Source organism: Pituophis catenifer, unplaced genomic scaffold, assembly GCF_029215685.1.
Source record: "Pituophis catenifer annectens isolate HBS135680 unplaced genomic scaffold, rPitCat1.0.hap2 SCAF_15, whole genome shotgun sequence".
Taxonomy (NCBI): domain Eukaryota; kingdom Metazoa; phylum Chordata; class Lepidosauria; order Squamata; family Colubridae; genus Pituophis; species Pituophis catenifer.
The window spans coordinates 19,948,768-19,973,929 of NW_027256895.1; the positions used below are offsets into that span (position 1 = coordinate 19,948,768).

Here is a 25,162-nt window from a genome sequence, read left to right on the forward strand (position 1 = left end):
TGGGCCACAAAATCTGTCTTCTTCAAAGCCAGAAAGAAAGTTTGCAGGTGTGGGGAAGGGAGGGTGAGGATGAGGGGGGAGAAACAATTGTTGTGCCTCTCATTCAAGGGTTGCAAAACTATCTATTCAAAATGACTTATGACCATTGAACCTCCGGTTCTACCCAGTTATTCAAGTGTTTCAAAGCTCTTATCTACTCAAACAGACTTATGACCATGAAACATGCTGTTCTACACAGTCATCATACTTGATTGAATCTCTTAAAAGGAGACAATTATGCAAATTGGATACTAGCATGTATTGGACTTCTGAGGGAATTTATTTGAATTTACTAGAATTATTTTTTGTGCCAGAGATTTCTTTGATCTTTGCTATTGAGAAGAAGACATATGGCCTGCATTTTAATTTACCCCATGTTTCGTACGTGACAACTACAAGTGATGTGCATCGGGGAATTCCCCGTCTGACTGCTTCAGAAAAAAAATAAAATCATAGAGTTTCCCTGTTTAAACAAATTCTCATTTCTATTTAACTGCACTTCTTTTTACACTTTCTTTTTTTATTGGTTTTACCACAACAATACAACACAACACAACATACAAAACACAAACACATGATATGTGTTTCTTTTTACACATCAGTTTCGTTCCTCTTACTTTCTACTATATACGTTCCCCATTTTTCCCATCCTTTATTATCATTATCTTTATCGTCCCTTTATTTTTAATTTTCTTCATTTACACTATTTTGCACATTTGTCACCTTCTTGTATCAATCACTTATTCACATTTACTTTTCCTAATCTCGAGCCAATCATACCATTTAGTCCATACTAGATACTATTCTATATCTTCCTTTTCTTTTATTTCTTTCGTTAATTTATCCATCTCTGCACAGTCCAGGATTTTCTTAATTATTTCTTCCTCTATTGCAATCTTTTCACTTTTCCAAGACTGTGCATAGACTATCCTTGCTGCTGTAATTATATGCAGAATCAAATATCTAATTTCTTTACTAATTTCTTTACTGTAAGTTCTGTTCAATATCCCCAGTAAAAACATTTCTGGTTTCCAATCCACATTATAGCCAATTATCTCTTCTATCCAACTTCTAATTTTAATCCAATATTTTTTCGCATTGGAACATGTCCACCAGAGATGATAATATGTTCCGGGGACTTTTTTACATTTCCAACAATTTGGAGAATTGTTCAAAGACATTTTAGCAAGTCGTACTGGTGTGAAGGGCTATCTGTAGAACATTTTTAACTGGTTTTCCTTGAATGCCGTTGAAAGAGTCAATTTAATATTTATTTCCCATAATTTTTCACATTTCTCCAATTCTATATTGTAACCAAAATTTTTGGTGCATCTAATCATGGTATCTTTAACTACCTCTTCTTCCATTTTATACCTCAGTCGCTACTGGTATATATTACTAATTAATTTTATCTCTGTTCCACAGATAATTTAATCTAAATCTTGTGGCTTCTTTCGTATTTCATACATCTTTTTATCTCTTGCAAATTTATATTGCACTTGTGCAAATGTCCACCAATCCATCACCCTACCAATTTCTTGCTCCAATTCTTGTTTCATTTTCAAATCTCCTTAATCATTTACCAATTCCTTATATCTAATTATCTTATTTTTCTCCAATAAATTTGGATATATTTATTTATTTATTTATTTATTTATTTAATTTAAATTTGCATACCGTCCTTCTCCTGGTGGACTCAGGGCGGTGCACAGCCAAGTAAAAAACATCCAATACAAAATTTAAAAATTTAAAAGAATTATACCCTTTGGCCAAAAATTAAGAACCTTACGACTAAAACCCATTAAACAATTAAAAATCTAATATCTCAAAAATGGGGGGGGGGTTCACGCCAGCCCTGCTTGATGGAAGAAAAAAGTTTTAGGGCGCGGCGAAAAGCCCGGAGATCTGATATCCTCCGTATCTCTGGGGGCAAATCGTTCCAGAGGGCAGGTGCTGCCATAGAGAAGGCCCTCCCCCTGGGGGTCGCCAGCTGACACTGCTTAGCTGACGGCACCCTGAGGAGTCCCTGTGGGAGCGTACTGGCCGGTGGGAGGCTATTGGCGGCAGAAGGTGGTCCCGCAAATACCCAGGTCGGATGCCATGGAACACTTTAAACGTGGTAACCAGTACCTTGAAGCGCACCCGGAAGTCCACTGGGAGCCAATGCAGCTCACGCAGGAGAGGTGTCACATGGGAGTGCCCTCTCGCTATCAATGCTCCTGTTGGCGATAACCACATTGGAATGCTAATATAGTGTTTTTGTTTTATTTTTTTCCAAATCTGTAGCAATGCTTTCCTGATCAAATGCGTTTGAAAATATTTATGTGATTTATATTTCTTATGTTTCGTAATGTTCCATTCTACTAATTTCTTGTGTACATTTGTAAAGAATTCTTGTTGATTTTTATTTGGTGCATGAATTACTGTAAGTAGCATTTGTTTCTGTTCTATCTCCAATTCCACCATCAAAATTCTACCTTTGTCATCTGCATATCTTAGATTTGATTTGATTTTTTCCTTTACATATATGGCAATACCCCCTTTCTTTTTATCTGCTAAAGTTGTGTATAAGGTTCCTAATTTTCTATTTTCTAATAATTTTCTATATTCTTTTTGTATATGAACCTCTTGGAGGCATATCACTTCAACCCTTCCAAGCTATCCAAATCTCCAGAAGACGGGGCAACATAGAACATCACTGTCTCAATACATTGTTCTCTGGCTTAAATGTTGAAGTGGGGAAGTTCCCAAACATGTACATATAAAGAATATCAGGCAAACATAAAGATTTATTAAAGCTTTCTCTTCATGAGCTGGTGCTTATCATTAAGCTCAGGTCTCATCACAATGATAAAACACTTGGGAAAAAAGATGCACACCAATAAGCCAGCACTGGAGGAGACCATGGAGAAGATCTCCACAGCCAACGTATATTTTCCCCTTGTGCTTAGATAGGTTGGAATAAAACACAACCAAACACTGCAGAAGACCAACATGCTGAAGGTGATGAATTTGGCTTCATTGAAACTGTCAGGTAAATTCCTAGCTAGAAAAGCAGCAGAGAAGCTAAGCAGAGCAAGAAAACCCATAAAGCCCAAAACACAGTAGAACATGACCGAGTCTTCATTGCACTCCAGGATAAGTTCTTCAGGTATTGAATGTGCATCAAAATCTGGATATGGTGGGGATGTTATCAGCCACACAGCACAAACACATATTTGAATAAGGGAGCAGGATAGAAGAATAAAACTGACCATCCTTCCCCCAACCCATTTCCTCAATCTGGAACCGGGTTTGGTGGCCATGAATGCTAGAACCACAACAAAGGTTTTGGCCAAGACACAAGAAACCGCCACAGAAAAGATGAGGCCAAAAGCTGGTTGTCGAAAGAGACACACAATCAAATTGGGCCTCCCAACAAATAGAAAGACACAAAGGAAAGAGAGGAGAAGAGAAAGTAGGAGTGTATAAGTGAGATTCCGGTTGTTGGCTTTGACGATGGGAGTGTCTTTGTGTTTCATGAAGATTGTTATTACCAAAGCTGTCATTAAAGAAAAGCAAAGAGAAAGAACAGTCAGACTGATCCCCAAGGATTCTTCATAGGACAAAAAGGTGATCTGCTTTGGAATGCACATATTTTTCCCGGGATTGGGGTATTGATCTTCTGGACATGGAGAGCAGTCATCTATGTCTGAAAAAGAATGCAGATGAGTTGATATAGGAAATTATAGTGTTGTCTTAATCCCAGTATAACTGAAATTTTCCTACCCTTCTCGTTTGATATTTTCCCCTCTGGACATAGATGGCAATCATAGCAACAAAACAACTTTCCTTCTTTCTTGGCCTTGCTGTGTCCTGTCTCGCAAGGATCATTACATAAAGATAAAGGTAATGCCTATCAACAAATGAAGAAGAATATATTAAGATACAAAGAGGAAAGGAAGTGCTTTGAGTGTTTCTATGGAATCAGCAGATTAAAAATGAAGTAGCAGGATGACATAATTTTAGATGTAATTGCTCTGAAATTATAACTAATTAAATTTCTACAAGAATTGTATCGATAGCCTTTGTTAACCATCATCACTCTTCATAGACAATTTCTGTGCTAGTTAGTTAAGGTTGGTTTTTTCAACTTCTGAATTTTGATGTCAGCAAACTGAAGAGATTTATTGTCCTGGCTTGCAGCTTTTACTTAAAAACTGTTAAAACCATTGCCCATAATTAACAGGGATCCAGGAAAGTATATTTCCTAATATTTAATAGTAATTGCTAGAAAATTAAAGAAAAAACCCAAACTTACTGATATCATTCCTTTTCCAGGAAATTTCTACCTAGATTAGTCAGAGATGATACTGTGAGACTTTCATCAATAAAGATATTTAAACAAAGACAAACAAATCTGTATTCAAAAAACTAACCTGGTTAAAGCCTACTGGCCATATGATGGAATCTACAGAAATACTGAAGAACTTCTCTGCTGGAACTGTGGGATCTATCACTCCAACTTTGACCCTAAGAAAGGATTGGTTTGGGAATGTGATCCAGTTGATAATATCAAATCCACCAATGAATTCTCCATTTTTATCAAAGGAGATCTTTTCACCAACACTGTTGTTGAATCTGACACTTCTCAGCAAAGAATGAACCTGAAACACAAAAGCAATCAGAGAGGAACAAACCAAGGAAGGGAAAAATAATTCATATATTCAAAACATGCATATGAATGTTTCTTTAAAGTTGTAATCCCTCAAACAAATAAATAACAATCATTCTAAAACAGAGATAGAGATATCAGATTTCTGAAATAAAATTAACATAGAATTGCAAAATAAACAACCATAATAAAATAAAATTAAACTCTAGTTTACTTGCAAAAACTACTTAAGCCAGATCACTTCTAATAAATATATAATAAATATATAATAAATACTATGATGTATAAAACAACCATATAATTGAATTCATTTTATACACTAGCAAGGTTATATTCAAAATTCACTAGCAAGGTTATATTCAAAATGGTACAAGTTAGGCTTCAGCAGTATGTTAACTGAGAACTAAGAAGTACAAATAATTTTTTTGAAAAGGCAGAGGAACTGGAGATCAAATTTCCTTCATTTGCTTGATTATGAGACAGTAGGGTAGTTACAGAAAACCATCTATTTTGCTTCATTGACCATGCTAAACCATTTGATTATGTAGATCACAACAATCTGTGGCAAGTTCTTAAAGTGTTGGGAGTACCAGACAACCATAACTGTCACCTGAAAAGGCTAATGTCAGCTCTTCCTGATTCAGCTTGGCACCTCACCTGCTTCCTGCCATTAAAGGCCAGAAGTGGAGGGGATGAAGGATTAAAGGGCAATAAAGCTGTGTTTATATGTGATGGGAAATCAGGAGAGTGGAAGGATAGGTGATAAGGACCAGAGCAGCCAGATCCTGTTTTTACCAGCATCCCAAGGCCAAGCACCCAGAGAAATATGTGGATTATCCCCAAACATCTCAGCATTCTCAAAACATCTTGCTGAGCTGTGGTTGGCTGGAAATGGACTGGTTACAGGGGGGTAAGAATGGACTCTTGGTGAACCTTTTTTGTATCTTGCAAATGCTGGAGAATTCAGAGCTGGCTTTATATTACTGCAACCAACACCTTTAGCAAAAGAACCCTTTACTTTTACCAAATGGAGTCAAAGGTCTTCCTTTCCTAAGGGATCAGTTTAGGGCAGACCTGACATCTGTATGACAGCCAAGAAGCAACAGTTAGAGACAGACATGGAAGAATTGATTGCTTCAAAATAGGGTAATAAGTACAACAAGGCTCTATATTATCACCTTGCTTATTTAAATTATATGCAAAGTACATCTTGTGAAATGCCAGGCTGGATGAATCACAAGCCAGAATTAGGATTGGTGGAAGAAATATCAACAACCTCAGATAAGCAACTATACCACTCTAATGGCAGAAAGTGAAAAGGAACTAAAGGGCCTCTTGATCAGGTAAAAGAGTAGAGTGCAAAAGTTGGCTGGAAACACAATATAAAAAAAGCTAAGTTTATGGCATCTGGTGCCATCACTTCATAGCCAATAGAAGTGGAAGAAATGAAAACAGATTTTATTTTCATGGGCTCCAAGATCACTGCAGATCCCCCTTTTTTAAAAAGAAAAAATCCTTTTCAAATTTTTAAATTGCTTTTTTCAATTTTTTAATTATTTGTTCCCAATTTTAATCTTTTTTCAACTTTTAAATATTATTTTTAATTTTTAATTATTTCTTTTCAGTTTTTACATCTTTTTCCATTTCTTTTTTCAACTAAACATTTGAAAACATATAGTTTACTTATTTTAATTCTGTAGAAATTTTTAAATTCTTAATGCTCTAAGTGGAAACATAAATAAAAAACCACAGAAAAAAGAGACAGACACTTAAGACAGGAAAGATAGTGATGAAATTTTCAAGAGAACAAATGGTCAAGAACTCTTATAAACTATTAGCAATGGGGAATGTATTTAAATTTTTAGAAATGTTTAACTTTTTAGCAAACAAAGAAAAAAAGTGATGGAAATGGACACTGACAGTATAATTACTTGCAATGTTTGCCATATGTTTCAGCTTATGCCCACATAGCTCAGATACTTTGGCACACTTTGGACTCATTGGACACCACCCTGAGGTTGTGAAAGATTGAAGGCAAAAGGAGAAGTGGATAACAAAGGATGAGATGGTTAGGTAGTGTCATCAGCACAATGAACATTAATATGGGCAAATTGTAGAAGATACTGGAGGATAGGAGTGCCTGGGGTGCTATGGTTCATGGGATTGCAAAGATTCAGAGAGGAGTTAGTGACATACCAACAACAATAACTGAGGTAGCACAGCAACCCATAAGTACAGGTGTTTATTGTTTAATGACTGCTTGTTCAGCAACCATCTGAAATTATAAGAAATTGTAAGTGCAGAACAAGTGATACTTATGATTTCCTTACTGTGCTTGTATGATCACAATTCGGGAAGTCAGGAATGGGCCTTTATTTCTGACTGTCATGGCATTCCACAGTTACTTTTTTTTTTTTAATTTGATTTATATGCCGCCCTTCTCCGGAGACTCAGGGCGGCTTACAATGTGTTAAGCAATAGCCTTCATTCTTTTGTATATTTTATACAAAGTCAGCTTATTGCCCCCACAAACTGGGTCCTCATTTCACCTACCTTAGAAAGGATGGAAGGCTGAGTCAACCTTGAGCCTTGGAGAGATTCGAACCAGCAGAAATTGCAGGCAGCTGTGTTAATAACAGGGTGCACTAAACCACTGTACTATCAAGGCTCTTGATTGTTTAGTTTAGTTTAGTTTATTTGATTTGTATACCGCCCTACTCCCAAAGGACTCAGGGCAGTGAACAGCCAGAAGATAAAAACACATAAATACAAAATTTAAAAACAGAATAAAACCAAATTAAACAATTTGGCCGAAGACAGATTTAAAAACACCTCAATAAATTAAAAACAAATTAAAATTTGTGTTTTAAAAGGGAAAAAGGGAAAAATTAGGCCTGGCCAGCCTGATGGAATAAAAAGGTTTTAAGAGCGTGGCAGAAGGTGCGTAGATCCGGGATCCTCCGTATCTCTGGGGGGAGTTCATTCCAGATAGTAGGTGCCCCCACAGAGAAGGCTCTCCCTCTGAGGGCCGGCAGTAGATATTGTTTGGCCGACGGCACCCGGAGGAGCCCCTCTCTATGAGAGCGTACCAGCCGATGGGAGGCTACTGGTGGCAGCAGGCGGTCCCGTAGATAACCATGGAGCCATGGAGCACTCTAAAGGTGGTAACCAAGACCTTGAAGCGCACACAGAAGACCACCGGGAGCCAGTGCAGCTTGAGCAGGAGAGGTGTTACATGGGAACGCCATGTCGCTCTCATAACCACCTATGCGGCAGCACTCTGCACCAGTTGGAGCCTCCGGGTGCTCCTCAAGGGGAGCCCCATGTAGAGAGCATTGCAGTAGTCCAGGCGGGAAGTGATGAGGGCATGAGTGACCGTGCGTAATGAGTCCCGATCCACAAAGGGACGCAACTGGCGAATTAGGCAAACCTGATGAAAAATCCTCCTGGTCATGGCCATCAAATGCTCTTCTAAAGACAGACGTGAATCCAGGAGGATGCCCAAGTTGCGAGCCCTCTCCGTGGGGGCCAGCAATTCACCCCCAATAGTGAGTGATGGCACCAACTGACTATATCAGGACGTCGGAAATCACAGCCACTCAGTCTTTGATGGGTTGAGCCTGAGCCTGTTTCTCCCTATCCAGATCCGCACGGCCTCCAGGCACCGGGACATCACTTCAAGGGCATCGTTGGAGTGGTCTGGGGTGGAGATGTACAGCTGAGTATTGTCAGCGTACTGATGGTACTTCACCCCGAAACCACAGATGATCTCACCCAGCGGCTTTACATAAATGTTGAACAGAAGGGGTGAGAGGACTGACCCTTGTGCACCCCACATATGAGGTGCCTCGGGGTCGACCTCTGCCCCCCTGCCAACAGAGACTGCAACTGGTCGGAGAGAAAGGAGGAGAACCACGCAATACCATGCCCCCCACCCCTAACTCTTTCAACCAGTGCAGCATGATACCATGGTTGATGGTATCAAAAGCCGCTGAGAGATCTAATAGGACCAGGACAGAGGAGCAACCTCTGTCCCGAGCCCTCCAGAGATCATCAACCAACGCGACCAATGCCATTTCCGTGCTGTACCCAGGCCTGAAGCCCAACTGGAACAGATCCAGATACGTCATTTCATCCAGGTGCTGGGGGAGCTATCGCACAACCACACTCTCAACAACCTTCACCACAAAGCGAAGGTTGGAGACCGGACAATAATTAGACAATACTGCCGGGTCCAGGGAAGGCTTCTTGAGGAGGAGGCAGGGAAGTCACCCTAACCCAATGAAGCATTTATAATCCCCTGGAGCCAGCCTCGCGTCACCTCCCGAGAAGCCAGCACTAACCAGGAGGGACACGGGTCCAACAAACATGTGGTCGTGTTCAGTCTACCCAGAATCCTGTCCACGTTGTCAGGAGTCATAGGATCAAACTCATCCCAGATAACATTCTCAAGACCTGCCTCCGTCATCCCCCCTGAAACTACCCAGTCGGAGTCCAGACCTTCCCGAATCTGAGTGATTTTGTCATGCAGGTACTGTACAAAGTCCTTGGCTCTACCCTCCAAGGGGTCTCCCGCACACCCTAGTGGAGCAAGGAGTGGGTCACCCTAAACAGAGCGGCCGGGCGGTTCTCTGATGATGCAATAAGAGCAGCAAAATAATTACATTTTGGTGCTTTTATTGCCACTAGGTAATTCTTAATATGAGATCTTACCAGTGTCCGGTCAGATTCAGAAAGACTGGTCCTCCAACTACTCTCTAGGCATCTTTTCCGGTGCTTCCTCTCCCTTAGCTCCTCAGTGAACCAAGGAGCCAGATGAGATCGGCGCCGGGTCTGAGGCCGCAAAGGCACGACGTGATCCAGAGTTCCAGCGGCCGCCCAATCCCAGGCGGCCACTAGGTTTCAGTTGAGGTGTGAGCCAGAGCCTCAGGAAATGGCCCAAGCTCCATCTGGAACCTCTCGGGCTCCATCAGGCTCCTAGGGCAGAACCATCTTACCGGCTCCGCCTCCCTGCGGTGAGGTGCAGTGGTTCGAAGGTCAAGGCAAAGGAGAGAGTGATCTGACCATGACAAGGGCTCGGTGACTATATCCCCTATCTCAAGATCACTCAACCACTGTCCAGAGACAAAAACCAGCATATTTCCCCCCGTGTGGCTAGGGCCATGAATTAGCTGGGTCAGGTCCATAGCTGTCATGGAAGCCATGAACTCCTGAGCCACCTCAGACGTCTCACCCATGGACGGCAGGTTAAAATCCCCCATGACCATAAGTCTAGGGGTGTCAACCGCCACCGCTGCGATAATGTTGAGGAGCTTGGGCAGGGCTGCTGCCACGTGGCAGGGAGCCAGGTATGTGATCAGCAAACCCATCTGTACCCCATGACCCCACTTCACAAGGAGGGACTCACAGCCGGCGGTCTGAGGAACAGTGGCCTCCCTCGGTCTAAGACCTTCTTTAATAATAATCGCTATCCCCCCACCCTTCCTCTTCCACCCATGGATTGTATGGGAAGATCCTCATCAGGAAATGCCAAAAAATATTGGCATGATTCAGTGGTGGGTTCCACTTACCTTCACTACCGGTTCACTATCGTGAATGCAGATGCACAGAACGTCCATGATGAAATCTGGGCAGTGGGCAGAGACTCCCACCACCGCCACTACCGGTTCGCACAAACGTGGGCGAACTGGTAGGAACCCACCACTGGCATGATTGTACTTTCAAGAATCAATGAATTGTGTCTGCAAATGGAAACATTCCAAATAAAGCATATATAACAACAACCACCACCAATACAGCTTCAACATTCAGTAATAATCTCCTTCCATTTATTCTTAGACTGAATTTATGGAACAATAAGGAAGTGGCTTCCCAGGATGGAGGGGGAGCATTTCAGAGAAGTAACAGACAATTCAGATTGGATATTGTGTCTGTGAGAAAGAGAACTTAACAACCCCTCCCCCTAGTAACACACAGAGTAAAATCCAGATACAGATAGTAGAGTGCTCAGATTTTTACAAAATTTTATTTATAGATGTAAAACAAGAAGAATTCAGCTTATAAGAATTACTATCTGTCATTCTTGATTTTGGGTTGACAGGAAACTAATTTCATGGACAGAAGCATATTCTAAGAAATTTTGTAGAATGCCATTTACAATTTGAATATCAGTCTATGAATATTTTGATTACTTAATCCATTATTACATCTCACTTTTGGGTTTTCAGACATCAATATCCCTGGAGAATATTGTTTGCTGGAGTTTTTGGACACATGTTGCAACTACAGATATGGTGGTTTCTCACTACCCTGATAACACACTTACCTGCCACCACACTTGATTGTGAAAATGTTTCCTTCTTTCTTTTATCATTGTTGTTTCTCTAGATTTGGATAGAGAGAGAGATTGCAAAGCATGTGCCACAGCATAGACCGCATTGTAAATATTATAACTCTGGCCACTCATGCTTGTTTCAAACACAGATGTAGGAAGGGTTTCAAGCTTCTCCTGTCCAGTACATTTCTTCTCAGACTCCTCCATTTTTGAGTTTGGGAAGAAACAACTGAATGCCTGTTCCCAGAAATCTTTCCGAAAATGATCATTCTGATTGTTGCTTGGATTAAGATTTTGAAGAAATTCCTGGAAGTTTTGGATATCCTTTGTGTGAACTGCAAAGGATAAAGCACCATGCAGAAAATTTATATCCCAAGATTTATGAAAGGAAATTGAAGTATAATCTGTTTGAGCAGTTATAAGCCAAATCTTATTCTTCTTTGGTATATCCTCCACTTCTGAAATCTGGAGGATACTTCTCAGAACTGTTAATGACTGTTCACCATATAAGATTATCACATTGGCTGTGCTGTTCATGAGAACATGGTATATATGTCGCACTTCATCTACGGTTTCATCAAAATCACTGCAAAAAGCTCCATTTGGGAATTCTGCTATGAATTCAGTGCAGATGCCATGCTCAGAAAATGTGGGGAGTATTTCTTGGAGAAATTTCTCTACTTTCTCATCCTTTATTACAAGAATTCCAATCCAGATCCACCTAAAATATAGCAATAGCTTCAGGAGGCCCTTACGTTGGTGGGATTCATTCGGAAACATTTGTTGGAAGAAAACTGCTTTATTTATGACTGGAGCAGAGCCGTAGGTCAACTACAGAAAGATAAACATATGCAATTGAAAATTCTATTGCATGTGAGCCTCTGAAATCATATATATTCATTTCAGTTGGGTATCTTTCACCTTTTATACTGAAATTATGCAACTAATTGTGTTTATTATGAAATATCAACCAAGATGTCACTCTTGAGGTATCAGAAAATATTTTTTTTTTCTGAAAGTAGTCTCATTGTGAATATTTCAAATTTGAGCCTCAGTTCAATGTCTGGAATTGGGGCACATTTTGCTGTGTCAAATATCACCACCATCTGTTCAGAATGACAATGATTCATGGTGCTATGATTCTATCAAGCAGATAATAATATCTAGGAATCTGAAAGATCTCTCTTTTTACAAAAAGAAGCATACCAACCTTTGCGGAGATATGGCAAAATGATAATGTATATCTTCATCACATCTTACCTGAGGAACTTTGTAGATTTCCAATACAGTTGCCATGTGAAGAAACATCTCAGGTGCCCCAATGGCTGCAGCCAAGGTATTTGTGATCCCACACTTGTAGTTAGGGTTGAATTTGCCCTGAGTGAAAGGTAGAAGCATTGAGGCAAAGAAAGTTTGGCTTGGACTAAAATTGCTGTTAAAAATGTGGAAGCCCAGCGTGATGTTGGGTAGGATCTGGGGATTTTCATTTATCTCTTTTACAGTAAACACTAAAGCCAGGATATGCTGGTAATTCTGAAAAACTATTCTGTAAAACAGAATTAGAAACAGCACATTAAGAAATGTCTGCATCTCATTATGGCACTTAAAATCCTTTCGTACAACATATTTTGTGGAATGTGTAAAATAATTCTTGTTTCTATATGTGAGAATGGTTCACTATCAAACTGCAGCTTTTTAAGAATGGCTTATATTCAAAAGGAAATTGCTACATTTTGGTACCTGAAATAAAGAATGACGAAACATGTCATGGAAAATATATGCTTTCTCTTCCTTAATGGTAGTAACAGCTTCATATTCATATGGAATTAATTTGTATGGAATTAAGCCATACATACCTGTATATTAATAGTTATTGAGATGTGATTTGTTATAAATGGAGATTTGATCTCCATTTCAACTATTTTAACTTTACCTAGAAACTGAAGTAAAATATAACATCAGATAAAATAAATGGAGGCATCCTATTTTAGATGTTTCTATCAGGAGCTTTTACCACTAGTGGAAATATTTCAGGAATGATATGATTTCCCAGCAAAGTTCAGAGCTTGACAATAAATTAATGATATACTTACAGAAGTCCATCATGAAATACCTGCGAAGGATGTTGAGTGAACTCAATGGGGTCAGAAAATATCACGAATCCAGAAATAATGCCAGCAATGTTAATATCTCCAGGCTGATGATAGGTGTGCCGAATAGGAAGAGGCTCTTGAAGGTCACATTGAAGGCTACCATTCTTACACATCACTTTAGGCAAAACTATTAACAGTATCTCCACGAATAGTAACATCTTTGATGAGTGTCTTCTTTCTATGTAGAAATGCCTCTGTCTGCTACAAGATCTTTGAAATAGACCAGAGAGATCTGCCTCCTGGAGATGTTCTTCAGGCAAAATTAGAGAGTGCAACATACTATCAAATCAACTCACAGAGCTTTGGGGGTCCCAGCCATGGGTTGGAATAGGTTGGGGACAATAATTACCATTATTCAGTGTCAGTTGCTATTTTCATGGAGTCCCATAGAATTTGGAAGGGGCAAACTGGCTAATTTCATAATGATAGTGAAACAGTCACATCATGTCATTTCAAGACATGTGAGGACTTGCAGAGGCAGGAACGCATGAGCCACAAGACAAAAAATAAAATCATTAGATCCATAAAGCGAAATAGAGCTGTAAATATATGTATGTGTAAAGGCATTATTGTAATTCTATTCTATTCTGTTCTGTTCTGTTCTGTCCTGTCCTGTCCTGTCCTGTCCTGTCCCGTCCCGTCCCGTCCCGTCCCCTCCCATCCCCTCCCGTCCTGTCCTGTCCCGTCCCATCCCATCCCATCCCATTCATTCTTATACTATACTACACCACATTCTCTACCCCATTGCATTCCACTCCATTCCAGCTGGTGTAGTGCAGTTATTTGTGGGCTTTCATGAAATGCGTTTTCACCATGGGTTGATTGCTTCACTTTTTAAAAATCTATTGTTATTTATTTGATATAGTCATTGGTATTTTAATGATTGATTCTTGTATATTACATCATCAATATTTTTTTTCTGGAGACCCATAGGAAGACATGTGAAACATCACAATGAGACTGATAGGAGTATGAATTTAATAAATCTATCAATTATAACTCTGGTCCAACTAATAGTGCCTTTTATTTATTTCATTCATGAGTTCAGGATGAGATTGAAGAAAATATCCTATGGGTGCAATATAAACAAAAAAAGGATGCAAGTTTGCATCATACAGACATCGAAGCAGGGGAAGATACAAATTCCAACTACCTACAATCCATTAGACTACAAAATATTGAACCAGCTAGGATCAAACTACTGGCAGTTGGCAGATTTAGACTCCAGTACTGCATTCTAATCACTGTGCCACCACAATTCTATGATGACTCATTTAATGATTTCACCACTTAATAATGAATGTTGAGGTACCAACTGTGGTTGTAAGTTCTAAATTACCTGAAGTTTTAGATTAAGTTGACAAATGTCTCAGCTAGAGGGCAGGGAATGGGCCACAAAATCTGTCTTCTTCAAAGCCAGAAAGAAAGTTTGCAGATGTGGGGAAGGGAGGGTGAGGATGAGGGGGGAGAAACAATTGTTGTGCCTCTCATTCAAGGGTTGCAAAACTATCTATTCAAAATGACTTATGACCATTGAACCTCCGGTTCTACCCAGTTATTCAAGTGTTTCAAAGCTCTTATCTACTCAAACAGACTTATGACCATGAAACATGCTGTTCTACACAGTCATCATACTTGATTGAATCTCTTAAAAGGAGACAATTATGCAAATTGGATACTAGCATTATTGGACTTCTGAGGGAATTTATTTGAATTTACTAGAATTATTTTTTGTGCCAGAGATTTATTTGATCTTTGCTATTGAGAAGAAGACATATGGCTAGCTTTTTAATTTACCCCATGTTTCGTACGTGACAACTACAAGTGATGTGCATCGGGGAATTCCCCGTCTGATTGCTTCAGAAAAAAAATAAAATCATAGAGTTTCCCTGTTTAAACAAATTCTCATTTCTATTTAACTGCACTTCTTTTTATACTTTCTTTTTTTATTGGTTTTACCACAACAACACAACACAACACAACATACAAAACACAAACACATGATATGTGTTTCTTTTTACACATTTCTTCATTTACACTATTTTGCACATTTGTCACCTTCTTGTATCCATCATTTATTCACATTTACTTTCCCTAATCTCAAGCCAATCATACCATTTAGTCCATACTAGATAATATTCTGTATCTTCCTTTTCTTTTATTTCTTTCGTTAATTTATCCATCTCTGCACAGTCCAGGATTTTCTTAATTATTTCTTCCTCTATTGCAATCTTTTCACTTTTCCAGGACTGTGTGTAGACTATCCTTGCTGCTGTAATTATATGCAGAATCAAATATCTAATTTCTTTACTGATTTCTTTACTGTAAGTTCTGTTCAATATCCCCAGTAAAAACATTTCTGATTTCCAATCCACATTATAGCCAATTATCTCTTCTATCCAACTTCTAATTTTAATCCAATATTTTTTCGCATTGGGACATGTCCACCAGAGATGATAATATGTTCCGGGGACCTTTTTACATTTCCAACAATTTGGAGAATTGTTCAAAGACATTTTAGCAAGTCGTACTGGTGTGAAGTGCCATCTGTAGAACATTTTTAACTGGTTTTCCTTGAATGCCATTGAAAGAGTCAATTTAATATTTTTTTTCCATAATTTTTCCTATTTCTCCAATTCTATTTTCGGCTCATCTAATCATGGTATCTTTAACTACCTCTTCTTCCATTTTATACCTCAGTAGCTATTGGTATATATTACTAATTAATTTTATCTGTGTTCCACAAATAATTTTATCTAAATCTTGTGGCTCCTTTTGTATTTCATATATCTTTTTATCTCTTGCAAATTTATACTGCACTTGTGCAAATGTCCACCAATCTATCACCCTACCAATTTCTTGTTCCAATTCTTGTTTCATTTTCAAATCTCCTTGATCATTTACCAATTCCTTATATCTAATTATCTTATTTTTCTCCAATAAATTTGGGTATATCACATTGGAACCACATTGGAATGCTAATATAGTGTTTTTGTTTTATTTTTTTCCAAATCTGTACCAATGCATTCCTGATCAAAAGTGTTTGAAAATATTTATGTGATTTATATTTCTTATGTTTCGTAATGTTCCATTTTTCCTTTATCTTTTTTATTTTGTGGATCCTTTTGTACTTCATATTCAATTTTTTAAAATACTTCCTGCAAATTTTCTACTTGTACTCCACTCTAACATCTGTCTATATTTTTTTCTTTACACAAATTCTGATTCATTGTTCATCATTTATTTTGTTTTTGGGTTTTCCATTTTAATATAATTGGATTGTGATCGGCCCAATCATTTACTCCTATTTCAATTTCTTCTATTTCATTTTGAATTTCTGCTGTTGTCCAGGCCATATCGATCCTGGACCACAATTGATGTGAGTATGAATAAAATGTATATTGTTTATGTGTTCTATGTGTCTCTCTCCATTCATCTTGCAGATTGAACTCAGATGCTATATCAAAAAAGGCTCTTGGTAACACACTTTTTTTCTTTTTATTCTTTTTACTACTTTTATAGTCTCTTTCAACTTCCACCACTGAATTAAATTCCCCAATCATACAAATCCTTTCATAGTCCATGTCTACTAATTTCTTGTGTACATTTGTAAAGAATTCTTGTTGATTTTTATTTGGTGCATACATTACTGTAAGTAGCATTTGTTTCTGTTCTATCTCCAATTCCACCATCAAAATTCTACCTTTGTCATCTGCATATCTTAGATTTGATTTGATTTTTTCCTTTACATATATGGCAATACCCCCTTTCTTTTTATCTGCTAAAGTTGTGTATAATGTTCCTAATTTTCTATTTTCTAATAATTTTCTATATTCTTTTTGTATATGAACCTCTTGGAGGCATATCACTTCAACCCTTCCAAGCTATCCAAATCTCCAGAAGACAGGGCAACATAGAACATCACTGTCTCAATACATTGTTCTCTGGCTTAAATGTTGAAGTGGGGAAGTTCCCAAACATGTACATATAAAGAATAACAGGCAAACATAAAGATTTATTAAAGCTTTCTCTTCATGAGCTGGTGCTTATCATTAAGCTCAGGTCTCATCACAATGATAAAACACTTGGGAAAAAAGATGCACACCAATAAGCCAGCACTGGAGGAGACCATGGAGAAGATCTCCACAGCCAATGTATATTTTCCCCTAGTGCTTAGATAGGTTGGAATAAAACACAACCAAACACTGCAGAAGACCAACATACTGAAGGTGATGAATTTGGCTTCATTGAAACTGTCAGGTAAATTCCTAGCTAGAAAAGCAGCAGAGAAGCTAAGCAGAGCAAGAAAACCCATAAAGCCCAAAACACAGTAGAACATGACTGAGTCTTCATTGCACTCCAGGATAAGTTCTTCAGGTATTGAATGTGCATCAAAATCTGGATATGGTGGGGATGTTATCAGCCACACAGCACAAACACATATTTGAATAAGGGAGCAGGATAGAAGAATGAAACTGACCATCCTTCCCCCAATCCATTTCCTCAATCTGGAACCGGGTTTGGTGGCCATGAATGCTAGAACCACAACAAAGGTTTTGGCCAAGACACAAGAAACCGCCACAGAAAAGATGAGGCCAAAAGCTGGTTGTCGAAAGAGACACACAATCGTATTGGGCCTCCCAACAAATAGAAAGACACAAAGGAAAGAGAGGAGAAGAGAAAGTAGGAGTGTATAAGTGAGATTCCGGTTGTTGGCTTTGACGATGGGAGTGTCTTTGTGTTTCATGAAGATTGTTATTACCAAAGCTGTCATTAAAGAAAAGCAAAGAGAAAGAACAGTCAGACTGACCCCCAAGGGTTCTTCATAGGACAAAAAGGTGATCCGCTTTGGAATGCACATATTTTTCCCGGGATTTGGGTATTGATCTCCTGGACATGGAGAGCAGTCATCTATGTCTGAAAAAGAATGCAGATGAGTTGATATAGGAAATTATAGTGTTGTCTTAATCCCAGTATAACTGAAATTTTCCTACCCTTCTCGTTTGATATTTTCCCCTCTGGACATAGATGGCAATCATAGCAACAAAACAACTTTCCTTCTTTCTTGGCCTTGCTGTGTCCTGTCTCGCAAGGATCATTACATAAAGATAAAGGTAATGCCTATCAACGAATGAAGAAGAATATATTAAGATACAAAGAGGAAAGGAAGTGCTTTGAGTGTTTCTGTGGAATCAGCAGATTAAAAATGAAGTAGCAGGATGACATAATTTTAGATGTAATTGCTCTGAAATTATAACTAATTAAATTTCTACAAGAATTGTATCGATAGCCTTTGTTAACCATCATCAGTCTTCATAGACAATTTCTGTGCTAGTTAGTTAAGGTTGGTTTTTTCAACTTCTGAATTTTGATGTCAGCAAACTGAAGAGATTTATTGTCCTGGCTTGCAGCTTTTACTTAAAAACTGTTAAAACCATTGCCCATAATTAACAGGGATCCAGGAAAGTATATTTCCTAATATTTAATAGTAATTGCTAGATAATTAAAAAAATAACCCAAACTTACTGATACCTTTCCTTTCCCAGGAAATTTGTACCTAGGTTAGTTAGGGATGACACTGTGACACTTTCATCAATAAAGATATTTAAACAAAGACAAACAAATCTGGATTCAAAAAGCTAACCTGGTTAAAGCCTACTGGCCATGTGATGGAATCTACAGAAATACTGAAGAACTTCTCTGCTGGAACTGTGGGATCTATCACTCCAACTTTGACCCTAAGAAAGGATTGGTTTGGGAATGTGATCCAGTTGATAATATCAAATCCACCAATGAATTCTCCATTTTTATCAAAGGAGATCTTTTCACCAACACTGTTGTTGAATCTGACATTTCTCAGAAAAGAATGAACCTGAAACACAAAAGCAATCAGAGAGGAACAAACCAAGGAAGGGAAAAGTAATTCATATATTCAAAACATGCATATGAATGTTTCTTTAAAGTTATAATCCCTTAAACAAATAAATAACAATCATTCTAAAACAGAGATAGATATATCAGATTTCTTAAATAAAATTAACATAGAATTGCAAAATAACAACCATAAAAAAATAAATTTAAACTCTAGTTTATTTGCAAAAGGTACTTACGCCAGATCACTTCTAATAAATATATAATAAATACTATGATGTATAAAACAACCATATAATTGAACTCATTTTATACACTAGCAAGGTTATATTCAAAATGGTGCAAGTTAGGCTTCAGCAGTATGTGAACTGAGAACTAAGAAGTACAAATATTTTTTTTGTAAAGGCAGAGGAACTGGAGATCAAATTTCCTTCATTTGCTTGATTATGAGACAGTAGGGTAGTTACAGAAAACCATCTATTTTGCTTCATTGACCATGCTAAACCCTTTGATTATGTAGATCACAACAATCTGTGGTAAGTTCTTAAAGTGTTGGGAGTACCAGACGATCATAACTGTCACCTGAGAAGGCTAATGTCAGCTCTTCCTGAATCAGCTTGGCACCTCACCTGCTTCCTGCCATTAAAGGCCAGAAGTGGAGGGGATGAAGGATTAAAGGGCAATAAAGCTGTGTTTATATGTGATGGGAAATCAGGAGAGTGGAAGGATAGGTGATAAGGACCAGAGCAGCCAGATCCTGTTTTTACCAGCATCCCAAGGCCAAGCACCCAGAGAAATATGTGGATTATCCCCAAACATCTCAGCATTCTCAAAACATCTTGCTGAGCTGTGGTTGGCTGGAAATGGACTGGTTACAGGGGGGTAAGAATGGACTCTTGGTGAACCTTTTTTGTATCTTGCAAATGCTGGAGAATTCAGAGCTGGCTTTACATTACTGCAACCAACACCTTTAGCAAAAGAACCCTTTACTTTTACCAAATGGAGTCAAAGGTCTTCCTTTCCTAAGGGATCAGTTTAGGGCAGACCTGACATCTGTATGACAGCCAAGAAGCAACAGTTAGAGACAGACATGGAAGAATTGATTGCTTCAAAATAGGGTAATAAGTACAACAAGGCTCTATATTATCACCTTGCTTATTTAAATTATATGCAAAGTACATCTTGTGAAATGCCAGGCTGGATGAATCACAAGCCAGAATTAGGATTGGTGGAAGAAATATCAACAACCTCAGATAAGCAACTATACCACTCTAATGGCAGAAAGTGAAAAGGAACTAAAGGGCCTCTTGATCAGGTAAAAGAGTAGAGTGCAAAAGTTGGCTGGAAACACAATATAAAAAAAGCTAAGTTTATGGCATCTGGTGCCATCACTTCATAGCCAATAGAAGTGGAAGAAATGAAAACAGATTTTATTTTCATGGGCTCCAAGATCACTGCAGATCCCCCATTTTTTAAAAGAAAAAATCCTTTTCAAATTTTCAAATTGCTTTTTTCAATTTTTTAATTATTTGTTCCCAATTTTAATCTTTTTTCAACTTTTAAATATTATTTTTAATTTTTAATTATTTCTTTTCAGTTTTTACATCTTTTTCCATTTCTTTTTTCAACTAAACATTTGAAAACATATAGTTTACTTATTTTAATTCTGTAGAAATTTTTAAATTCTTAATGCTCTAAGTGGAAACATAAATAAAAAACCACAGAAAAAAGAGACAGACACTTAAGACAGGAAAGATAGTGATGAAATTTTCAAGAGAACAAATGGTCAAGAACTCTTATAAACTATTAGCAATGGGGAATGTATTTAAATTTTTAGAAATGTTTAACTTTTTAGCAAACAAAGAAAAAAAGTGATGGAAATGGACACTGACAGTATAATTACTTGCAATGTTTGCCATATGTTTCAGCTTATGCCCACATAGCTCAGATACTTTGGCACACTTTGGACTCATTGGACACCACCCTGAGGTTGTGAAAGATTGAAGGCAAAAGGAGAAGTGGATAACAAAGGATGAGATGGTTAGGTAGTGTCATCAGCACAATGAACATTAATATGGGCAAATTGTAGAAGATACTGGAGGATAGGAGTGCCTGGGGTGCTATGGTTCATGGGATTGCAAAGATTCAGAGAGGAGTTAGTGACATACCAACAACAATAACTGAGGTAGCACAGCAACCCATAAGTACAGGTGTTTATTGTTTAATGACTGCTTGTTCAGCAACCATCTGAAATTATAAGAAATTGTAAGTGCAGAACAAGTGATACTTATGATTTCCGTACTGTGCTTGTATGATCACAATTCAGGAAGTCAGGAATGGGCCTTTATTTCTGACTGTCATGGCATTCCACAGTTACTTTTTTTTTTTAATTTGATTTATATGCCGCCCTTCTCCGGAGACTCAGGGCGGCTTACAATGTGTTAAGCAATAGCCTTCATTCTTTTGTATATTTTATACAAAGTCAGCTTATTGCCCCCACAAACTGGGTCCTCATTTCACCTACCTTAGAAAGGATGGAAGGCTGAGTCAACCTTGAGCCTTGGAGAGATTCGAACCAGCAGAAATTGCAGGCAGCTGTGTTAATAACAGGGTGCACTAAACCACTGTACTATCAAGGCTCTTGATTGTTTAGTTTAGTTTAGTTTATTTGATTTGTATACCGCCCTACTCCCAAAGGACTCAGGGCAGTGAACAGCCAGAAGATAAAAACACATAAATACAAAATTTAAAAACAGAATAAAACCAAATTAAACAATTTGGCCGAAGACAGATTTAAAAACACCTCAATAAATTAAAAACAAATTAAAATTTGTGTTTTAAAAGGGAAAAAGGGAAAAATTAGGCCTGGCCAGCCTGATGGAATAAAAAGGTTTTAAGAGCGTGGCAGAAGGTGCGTGGATCCGGGATCCTCCGTATCTCTGGGGGGAGTTCATTCCAGATAGTAGGTGCCCCCACAGAGAAGGCTCTCCCCCTGAGGGCCGGCAGTAGATATTGTTTGGCCGACGGCACCCGGAGGAGCCCCTCTCTATGAGAGCGTACCAGCCGATGGGAGGCTACTGGTGGCAGCAGGCGGTCCCGTAGATAACCATGGAGCCATGGAGCGCTCTAAAGGTGGTAACCAAGACCTTGAAGCGCACACAGAAGACCACCGGGAGCCAGTGCAGCTTGCGCAGGAGAGGTGTTACATGGGAACGCCATGTCGCTCTCATAACCACCTATGCGGCAGCACTCTGCACCAGTTGGAGCCTCCGGGTGCTCCTCAAGGGGAGCCCCATGTAGAGAGCATTGCAGTAGTCCAGGCGGGAAGTAATGAGGGCATGAGTGACCGTGCGTAATGAGTCCCGATCCACAAAGGGACGCAACTGGCGAATTAGGCAAACCTGATGAAAAATCCTCCTGGTCATGGCCATCAAATGCTCTTCTAAAGACAGACGTGAATCCAGGAGGATGCCCAAGTTGCGAGCCCTCTCTGTGGGGGCCAGCAATTCACCCCCAATAGTGAGTGATGGCACCAACTGACTATATCAGGACGTCGGAAATCACAGCCACTCAGTCTTTGATGGGTTGAGCCTGAGCCTGTTTCTCCCTATCCAGATCCGCACGGCCTCCAGGCACCGGGACATCACTTCAAGGGCATCGTTGGGGTGGTCTGGGGTGGAGATGTACAGCTGAGTATTGTCAGCGTACTGATGGTACTTCACCCCGAAACCACAGATGATCTCACCCAGCGGCTTTACATAAATGTTGAACAGAAGGGGCGAGAGGACTGACCCTTGTGGCACCCCACATATGAGGTGCCTCGGGGTCGACCTCTGCCCCCCTGCCAACAGAGACTGCAACTGGTCGGAGAGAAAGGAGGAGAACCACGCAATACCGTGCCCCCCACCCCTAACTCTTTCAACCAGTGCAGCATGATACCATGGTTGATGGTATCAAAAGCCGCTGAGAGATCTAATAGGACCAGGACAGAGGAGCAACCTCTGTCCCGAGCCCTCCAGAGATCATCAACCAACGCGACCAATGCCATTTCTGTGCTGTACCCAGGCCTGAAGCCCAACTGGAACGTCATTTCATCCAGGTGCTGGGGGAGCAATCGCGCAACCACACTCTCAACAACCTTCACCACAAAGCGAAGGTTGGAGACCGGACAATAATTAGACAATACTGCCGGGTCCAGGGAAGGCTTCTTGAGGAGGCGGCGGGGAAGTCACCCTAACCCAATGAAGCATTTATAATCCCCTGGAGCCAGCCTCGCGTCACCTCCCGAGAAGCCAGCACTAACCAGGAGGGACACGGGTCCAACAAACATGTGGTCGTGTTCAGTCTACCCAGAATCCTGTCCATGTTGTCAGGAGTCATAGGATCAAACTCATCCCAGATAACATTCTCAAGACCTGCCTCCGTCATCCCCCCTGAAACTACCCAGTCGGAGTCCAGACCTTCCCGAATCTGAGTGATTTTGTCATGCAGGTACTGTACAAAGTCCTTGGCTCCACCCTCCAAGGGGTCTCCCGCACACCCTAGTGGAGCAAGGAGTGGGTCACGCTAAACAGAGCGGCCGGGCGGTTCTCTGATGACGCAATAAGAGCAGCAAAATAATTACATTTTGGTGCTTTTATTGCCACTAGGTAATTCTTAATATGAGATCTTACCAGTGTCCGGTCAGATTCAGAAAGACTGGTCCTCCAACTACTCTCTAGGCATCTTTTCCGGTGCTTCCTCTCCCTTAGCTCCTCAGTGAACCAAGGAGCCAGATGAGATCGGCGCCGGGTCTGAGGCCGCAAAGGCACGATGTGATCCCAGGCGGCCACTAGGTTTCAGTTGAAAAATCATAGAGTTTCCCTGTTTAAACAAATTCTCATTTCTATTTAACTGCACTTCTTTTTACACTTTCTTTTTTTATTGGTTTTACCACAACAACACAACACAACACAACATACAAAACACAAACACATGATATGTGTTTCTTTTTACACATCAGTTTTGTTCCTCTTACTTTCTACTATATACGTTCCCCATTTTTCCCATCCTTTATTAACATCATCTTTATCGTCTCTTTATTTTTAATTTTCTTCATTTACACTATTTTGCACATTTGTCACCTTCTTGTATCCATCATTTATTCACATTTACTTTCCCTAATCTCGAGCCAATCATACCATTTAGTCCATACTAGATAATATTCTGTATCTTCCTTTTCTTTTATTTCTTTCGTTAATTTATCCATCTCTGCACAGTCCAGGATTTTCTTAATTATTTCTTCCTCTATTGGAATCTTTTCACTTTTCCAGGACTGTGCATAGACTATCCTTGCTGCTGTAATTATATGCAGAATCAAATATCTAATTTCTTTACTGATTTCTTTACTGTAAGTTCTGTTCAATATCCCCAGTAAAAACATTTCTGATTTCCAATCCACATTATAGCCAATTATCTCTTCTATCCAACTTCTAATTTTAATCCAATATTTTTTCGCATTGGGACATGTCCACCAGAGATGATAATATGTTCCGGGGACCTTTTTACATTTCCAACAATTTGGAGAATTGTTCAAAGACATTTTAGCAAGTCGTACTGGTGTGAAGTGCCATCTGTAGAACATTTTTAACTGGTTTTCCTTGAATGCCATTGAAAGAGTCAATTTAATATTTTTTTTCCATAATTTTTCCTATTTCTCCAATTCTATTTTCGGCTCATCTAATCATGGTATCTTTAACTACCTCTTCTTCCATTTTATACCTCAGTAGCTATTGGTATATATTACTAATTAATTTTATCTGTGTTCCACAAATAATTTTATCTAAATCTTGTGGCTCCTTTTGTATTTCATATATCTTTTTATCTCTTGCAAATTTATACTGCACTTGTGCAAATGTCCACCAATCCATCACCCTACCAATTTCTTGTTCCAATTCTTGTTTCATTTTCAAATCTCCTTGATCATTTACCAATTCCTTATATCTAATTATCTTATTTTTCTCCAATAAATTTGGGTATATCACATTGGAACCACATTGGAATGCTAATATAGTGTTTTTGTTTTATTTTTTTCCAAATCTGTACCAATGCATTCCTGATCAAAAGTGTTTG

The 25,162-nt window shown here is 39.0% G+C and overlaps 1 protein-coding gene across 1 annotated transcript; it reads right to left on the reverse strand.

Annotated features, from left to right (window-relative positions):
* Positions 1-2,831: 2,831 nt before the first annotated feature.
* Positions 2,832-23,479, reverse strand: LOC139324549 (vomeronasal type-2 receptor 26-like). The gene is made up of 11 exons (XM_070954260.1): positions 23,380-23,479; positions 19,681-19,739; positions 18,825-19,052; positions 18,175-18,301; positions 15,270-15,452; positions 13,121-13,307; positions 12,288-12,573; positions 11,019-11,858; positions 4,458-4,685; positions 3,808-3,934; positions 2,832-3,730 (listed from the first exon to the last, which is right to left on the reverse strand). The coding sequence occupies exons 1-11, from the start codon at positions 23,477-23,479 to the stop codon at positions 2,832-2,834; spliced, it is 3,264 nt and encodes a 1,087-aa protein (XP_070810361.1).
* Between the last annotated feature and the right edge of the window lie 1,683 nt (positions 23,480-25,162).

Excerpts from the sequence above, each read along its gene's own strand:
- LOC139324549 (XM_070954260.1), bottom strand. The coding sequence starts at position 23,479 with ATGACGGAGGCAGGTCTTGAGAATGTTATCTGGGATGAGTTTGATCCT. Across the intron at positions 19,740-23,379 it reads TAGACTGAACACGACCACAT|CTTTATTGCCCTTTAATCCT; the intron begins GTTTGTTGGACC and ends ATATAAACACAG. Across the intron at positions 15,453-18,174 it reads GAAAATATCAAACGAGAAGG|CAGCAAGGATAGTCTACACA; the intron begins GTAGGAAAATTT and ends ATATAATTACAG.